The sequence below is a fragment of the Asparagus officinalis genome, chromosome 8 (genome assembly GCF_001876935.1).
Source record: "Asparagus officinalis chromosome 8, Aspof.V1, whole genome shotgun sequence".
Lineage (NCBI taxonomy): Eukaryota > Viridiplantae > Streptophyta > Magnoliopsida > Asparagales > Asparagaceae > Asparagus > Asparagus officinalis.
This window is the reverse complement of record NC_033801.1, coordinates 130,774,363-130,781,922: the sequence shown is the minus strand read 5'-3', so window position 1 is coordinate 130,781,922 and position 7,560 is coordinate 130,774,363. Positions and strand designations below refer to the sequence as shown.

At 38.8% G+C, this 7,560-nt stretch overlaps 2 protein-coding genes across 2 annotated transcripts in view; one reads left to right on the top strand and one right to left on the bottom strand.

Moving 5' to 3' along the window:
* The window catches only part of LOC109821967 (transcription factor MYB36-like), a 5,179-nt gene extending 2,668 nt beyond the window's left edge, over positions 1–2,511 (top strand). Inside the window, 1 exon segment of the mRNA XM_020388121.1 lies at positions 2,395–2,511. Coding sequence (XP_020243710.1) covers positions 2,395–2,511 — 117 coding nt within the window.
* LOC109821966 (anthocyanidin 3-O-glucosyltransferase 7-like) lies at positions 6,215–7,550 on the bottom strand (the record flags this gene model as incomplete). The annotated part of the gene is made up of 2 exons (XM_020388120.1): positions 6,215–6,841; positions 7,086–7,550. Coding segments are annotated over 2 exons (741 nt in total), but the record flags the coding sequence as incomplete, so codon positions are not given.

Below are 7,560 nucleotides of genomic sequence, written 5' to 3'. Positions count from 1 at the left end.
CTCTTCCTCTCTCATTTTAGAATCTATATATTGTTGACACGAAACGTTAGGATGCATCTTTTTTTTTTTTGGTCAATGAAAAATTTTATTCATTACCAAGTATGAAAATGAGTTACATTTTCCTAAATAACAATCAGAGCCTGAATTAGCTTCAGTCCCTCATGCCAATCTCTCTATGTATTCCTTTGCATGAATTGGAATATTTACATTCAGTAGCTTAGAGTATAAACTGATCTTTAGTGCACGAAAAAGAGTGTCAGAATCTCGTGCACGTCCTTGGAAAATCCTGAAATTCCTCTCCTGCCAGAGTATATATACTGAAGCTGATAGAACCATCCTTTTAAGCTTTGCTTTAAACCCAGTCCCTCTCAAGCTCGTGCTAAACCAAGCTGAAAGGTGATGCCAGCTACACGTCTTCCAATTGAAGCCAACCCAGTCCATTGCTTTATTCCAGAATGTCGATGAATATTGACATTCAAAGAATAAATGTTTGCAGGTTTCTCTTTGATTGACATCAGAACATAGAACACACTGATTTGAATTAAGTATCCTCATTCTGCAGAGCCTATCTTGAGTTAATAATCTTGAGATGGAAGCCAACCATAATATGAAGGAATGTTTAGGATAGTGCCAACCACCCCAAATAGTTCCTGATATTGGTGCTGAAGGAACCTGCTTGTTGAGACTCTTATACATAAGTGAAATGCTGAATTTATCTCCAGTGCAGCAATTATTGATGACTGAAAGCAGATTATCAGTGTTATCAAATTTCAAAACTAACAAATCCCTTACTTTCAGAATTTGTTTCCACATCCAAGAGTCACTTTTCCTATTTTGTACCTGCCAAACATTGTACTGCCGCAAATAGTTCCCATGTATCCATTTAATCCATAGGATGTCTTTCTTGTTGTGGATCATCCATAGCAGCTTGGCAGCAGAAGCAAAGTTCCAAAGTTTTGCTGAATACACTCCCAGACCACCCTGTTTGTGATCCTGACAAACTGCAGACCAAGCCACCAAGTGCATCTTATGCCTCCATAGGAAATCAGCACACATCTTATCTATCTTCTCTAGAACTTTGATTGGTAGAATGTAATTACTAGTCCAAAACATTTGAGTCCCCAAGATTACTGACTTTATCAGCTGCAATCTTCCAGCATAAGATAGTGTTTTGTTATTCTGCCAATTTTGAAACTGAGAGGATATTTTGCTTATAAGAGGAGAACAATCAAGCCAAGATAATCTTTTAGAGATAAGAGGAACTCCCAGATATCTCATTGGTAGAACCCCTTCAGAAAATTTGAGATATGAGCATATTTGAGCTTTTAAATCTTCATCAATACCACTCAAGAACACTGAGCATTTAGCAGGATTTGGTTCCAAACCTGAAACTTGACTAAATTCCATGAGACATTCATTAAGTCTTTCAATTGAACTCATATCAGCTTTACCAAACAGCAGGAGATCATCTGCAAAAATCAGATGTGAGATTTTCAATCCATTGCATTTGGGATGAAATTTGTATAACCTGTCACCCTTGAGAGTATCCAGCTTCCTAGATAGATATTCCATGCCGATTACAAACAGATATGGGGACATAGGATCACCTTGCCTTAATCCTCTAGCACCTTGAAAATACCCATGTAAAGTTCCATTAATTGACAGAGAGTATTTTGGAGTAGAGATGCATTCCATTATCCATCCAATCATATTATCAGGAAAACCCAGCCCTATCAACATCCTCCTGAGGAATTCCCAGCTTATTGTATCAAAAGCTTTCCTCAAATCTATATTTAGAATGGCTCTTGGAGATGTTTTTTTCCTAGTGTAGTGTTTGATGAGTTCATGAGCTAGGAGAATATTGCTGGAAATAAGTCTCCCCTTCACAAATGCACTTTGAGCATCACTAATCAAGTATCCCATAATTTTCTGAATCCTCATTGAAATGATATTTGAAATGATTTTGTAAACACAATTACAGCAAGCAATTGGCCTATAATCAGTTGCATGTTGAGGATTGAGCACTTTAGGAATCAGTATGATAGCAGTGGAATTGAATGTACCCAACAATTTACCAGAATTAAAGAATTCTTCAATTGCTTCATAAAGTTCCTCTTCAATTATACTCCAAGAAGCTTTGAAGAAATAAGCACTGAATCCATCAGGTCCAGGACTTTTTTCATTTGGTATGGAGAAAACTGCTTGTTTAATTTCCTCTCTGCTGACAGGAGAACTAAGCATATTCCTATGATCAGTTGTGAGTAGAGGGCCATTGGATATCACCTCTGGATCAGGCAGCAATGTAGATGTTGAAGTACCAAGGAGGTTTTTATAGAAATCTAGGAACTCTGTAACAATATCAGACATCTCAGTTAGCCTGTTTCCAGCCCTATCATACAGAGTCATGATTCTGTTATGATGCCTTTTATTCTTCATCACAGAGTGAAAGAAATGAGAGCTTTTATCAGCATGAATCCCCCAGTTAATATTAGCTCTCTGCCTATAGAATGAGATTTCACAATCCAGGAGTTTAACATATTTATTGGAGCTTTCTTTTTCCTTTTGAATCAAGGTTGAATTGAGAGGATCTTCATTGAGTTGCATCTGAATATCAGCAAGCTCTTTTTTAGCTCTAAGGACTTGTTCACTAATATCCATGAAGTGTTTTTTGTTTAACTCCTTTAGGAAGCTCTTTTTTAGCTCTAAGGACTTGTTCACTAATATCCATGAAGTGTTTTTTGTTTAACTCCTTTAGGGCTGGCTTAAGTTTCTTGAGTTTGGTATGGAGTTTGAACATCATATAACCATGAATATCCTGATCCCAAATTGATCTGACAGTTTGAAGGAAGTTAGGATGTTTGACCCACATATTGTAAAATTTAAAAGGTTTTTTCCCTTCAATAATATCATCACCTATAGTAAGGAGTGCAGGAGAATGATCAGAGCACCCTGGCATGAGGTAATCAACCTGGCTAGAAGTAAACTGTTGAATCCACTCCTCATTAATCAAGCATCTATCCAATCTGGACCAAATTCTTGTGTCAGCATCTTGTTTATTTCTCTAAGTAAAGTAGCATCCAGTTGATCTTATGTGCATCAATTGACATGAGGTGATGAAATCCTGGAAGTCTACAGTATCAGCTTCAGTGACAGGAAGACCTCCAATTTTCTCCTCACAACTAATAATTGAGTTAAAATCACCTCCAATAAGCCAAGGGCAATTAACATTGTGTTTGAATTCCAGAAGATCATTCCAAAGAGATCTCCTATTAATCTGCTGATTCAGAGCATAGACTATTGTACAGAGACAGGATATCTTGCTATCTTTAGACTCTATTGAACATGTCAAGAATTGCTCTGAGGACTTAATGATATGAACATTGATAATATCTTTATCCCACAAAATCCAGATTCTACAATTTGTGGCTTCTTGCACATTAGAATTCCATTGCCAATTTTTTGTAATTTTCCTTGATAAGAACTGTAGCTTACTTTCAGACAATTTTGTTTCCAGAAGAGCAAGGAATGAGAGTTGATACTCTTGTATAAAATCCTTCACTATCTTATGCTTAGAGGATTTATGAAAACCTCTAATGTTCCAGATAGCTAAATGCATTAGTTGGACAATCCTCCCCTATCCACACTTGATGGGTCATTTTGTTGCTCCAGGAGTGAAAATTGAGATACTTTAAAAGTGAAATCACCTGGATCAGAAGCATTTACTCTCCTTGCCAATTTTCCTTTATTAACACTAGAAAAACCAGTAGTGTGTATTATAGGAGAAGAGAATCTGTTTAACTGGTTTCTAGAATTTTGCTGTGCATGTTTTTGTGCATTAAGACTATTAGCTTGCCTGAGATCTGGAGAAATCTGAATATCAGTTGATTGCTGTTTCTGGGCATAAAAAGCACCAGAATTCCTTTCCTGAGCTCCTGAAATTTGCTGTGCATGTTTTTGTGCATCCAGACCAATTGCCAGTCTTAAACCTGAACAGTCCTGAATATCTTTTTGACCAATAACCTGTGTTCCAGAGATTACTGAATCCTCCCCTCTAATATCCTGATCATTCTGTCCTATTGGGTCAGAAAACCCCTATCCAGATATCATTTGACTTGTAGAATCACCACTATCTTTATTCTGAACATGCTCAGGATTAATTCCAGTCTGTTTACTAATAGGAACCCAAACCTTATTGGTTTTCTTTCTCCTGCATTGCTCTGTATCATGACCAACCATATTGCAAAAAGAGCACCATTTTGGCTTAAATTCATACATCACTGATTGCTTATAACTTCTCTCATCTGGACCTTGAATATTCAAAAAATCAGGCAGTGGTTTCTGTAATGGCAGTTTCACTTCAAGTAAGACTCTGGCATAAGAAAGCCTTTGTCTAGTGGCTGTTAGCTTATCTGTAGCAATAGGTTTACCAATTAAGCTAGCAACCTTACTGATACCAGTTGAACTCCATAGATTTAGTCTCAAATTTGAAAATTGCACCCACATTGGGTAATAGAAATCCTTCAGTTTTTCCATGTCTATATCTATGCTCCAAGGCATTAACATAAGGGGCCTAGAGCCAAAAAACCAAGGCCCAGCTTCCAGAACATCTCTCTTGTATTTTTCTGATTGAAAATCAAACAGAAAAACACCTTGCTTGATTAGGGAAACCTTAGGAATAGAGATATTACCCCATAATTTGTTCACATAGGATTCCATAGATTTAAATTTAACATTTAATCCTATAACATGCCCAATTAGAGCATTTCTCCAAAGTTCTTCACCTTCATTCCACTCCTCAGCAGAGAAAGAGACTGTATCAGATTTAGAAGATGGCACAAAGCTAAGTGACAAACCATTCCCTGATTTCCTGTTGTCAGCAAAGAGACTGGCAAAAGATTTACCAGAATCAGATCCTTTTCCCTCCATTTTCTCTTCATTGACATAATCCTGAGTTTTTTCCACTCTATTTTCCTCTATTTCCAAATTTGAGTTAGTAGATTTCTTGGATCCCAGCTCTGATTGACAGACTGGATGAGTATCAGATCCGACCTCCTCAGTTTCATTCATACCAGTCAATGGAACAGTAGTATTCAAAATTTTTGATCCTGAATCTTGACCAAGAGGAGATTTAGAAGTAAGAAGATCAGTTATCACCTCCATGTCGACCTCATCAGCCCAGGAAACCTTCGAAGAGCTAGCTTCATTACTTTTACAGAGATTACGAGCTTGAATACCATCCTTCAATGGAGAAGAGAGAGCCGATTCATATAAGAAATCAGTAGATCTGAGGATTTCTTCCATGGATTTCTTCTTCCTTTCACCTTTAGGTCCAGTCGATCCCATTACACTGAGATCTTCTTCATCTTCCTCCAAATTAACATCAAACTGATCCTCAAGAATATGGGAATAAGAGTTCGAAGACCTTAATCCAATATTTAGGATACTTCTTCCCTCCTTCTTCTTCTTCCTCGCCATTGAAAACCAGCGGGAGGTGCAAGTTAGCAGGAAATAGATCTCCCGCTAACATACACCTTCAGACAGCCCGCCCTTTCTACTCTTTCAGCCTTTTTTTAGGATGCATCTTGTTTGGCCTTCAGTTATCGTTTGAAGTCTCACATGTTACTAAAGTAGACAAAAATATTACATCTAGTCACTTCTCTTTCTTTGATGAGCAGAAAATTAAAGGTATTAATGGCGTACAGTTGGAGGATCTTAATCTCTTCCTCTAGCTTGTTAGTTTCTTGTTGCGTTTGGTTTATGCTTGAGCTTTAATTTCCACCGGTTACTTATGGTACATTTATACATCCTTGAATTATGTGAGCAGGGAATATATATGAGTTGCTTCTCCTAGCTGCATGCCATGTGCCTATATAGCTAGCAATATTAATGTAAACCCTAATTTTAATTTATCATTGACTTACACACCCTGAGATATATAGTCTCGAAATTAAGATCCTTTTATTAGTGTTTTTGCCCCCTTCAATTAATATGGTTTATTTTACTATGTAGAGACTTGAGACTATCAATAATATTACATTGTTTGATCAATTAATTAGCAGTTGACATTGCTTCGTAAGATTCAAAATCTAATGGCATATGTTGGGGATGAGTAACCGGATTAGTCTATAAAGTGAAACTTCTTGACCACTTTGACAAGTTTAAATAATACAGTTAGAAATCAATAGCAGTATTGCAATTTAATGCCAACGCAATCAGTAAGTATCAATACAATTAAAATAATTAGGGTATGAAAGCAAATCACAAATTTAGATCCTTTCCGCTACAAGACCACTATAGTAATCATAGTCGTTGATTTGTCTAACAACTGATTATATGATCCATTCCAAATTATCTGACACTCATCATGCATGCCCCCATGATTTGTACTCATTTCCTAGTTTATGTTCAAAGCCAAATCGCAACCTCCATTAAACAAATAGCAGTTATGATGTAGCAGTGATCTCTCCATTATTTATTTGTAGTGGATATAGGATATGAATCCGCAAATGGCCAACATTAAAACACGGTCAACAATAATCTTTTGATCATAGAACTTCAAGTACCATCAGCCATCTAGACCGCCGCATATTACCTTCAAAACTCTTCTAAAATTCTCCCTTGAACTCCCGCCGTCTCCAACCGCCTTCTCCGCTTGCTTCTTAATCTCTCCTAACCTCTCCCTCATTCTCCTGCCTTCCTCCTCCCTCAAAACCATTTTCAGAGCATTAACAACCTTCTCCCTCATCGCCACGCCCTCACTGTCGATCGCCACCCCTATCCTCCACCCCTCGGCCACCATTCTCGCGTTCGCCTTTTGTTCCCCGAAGAACGGCCTGCACACCTGTTGGGGTACTTGAATATAATTAAAATGGCAGAAAAACAAGATTTAAACTATAATAGTTAAATAGATGGGGTTTAATCGGGATAAAACTCATGTATATATAGCTCTAAGTGATAACAGACCCTTGCAGTTCTGTTGGTGAGGATATATAGACGGGGTGACTGGATTCTTTTAAATTTTCTAAAAAGTAAAGAAAATTAGATCTATTCACAATTAACTCATCTGAATATGTGTAACAATTTACCATCGGCACGGCGTTGGTGATGCCCTCCATTACTGAGTTCCACCCGCAATGCGTCAAGAACGCCCCCACCGCCGCGTGGGCCAGCACCCTAACCTGTGGGGCCCACGCCACGGTGAGCCCCCTCCCCTTAGTCCTGTCGAGAAACCCTGAGGGGAGCCCATCCCTTGCCTTACCTCTCAACGACCACAAGAACGGAACGCCGGCGGCTTCTAGGCCGTGGGCGAGCTCCTCTAGGTCGGACCGTCCAGGTGCCATCGTCGTGCCGAAGCTGATGTAGGTGACAGTGGCAGGGCCGTGGCGGTTGAGCCAGGATAGGCATTCGTAGTCGCCGTTGTTGTAGTTGACCATAGTGTCGTTGTTGAGGAGGTTGAAGGGGCCGATGGGGAGATGGTTCCTGAAGAGGGAGGCGAGTTCGGCGTCAATGTCCGGGTTAAGGCCGGTGAAGGTGTTCAGGACGATGGCGGTGGCGGAGTGG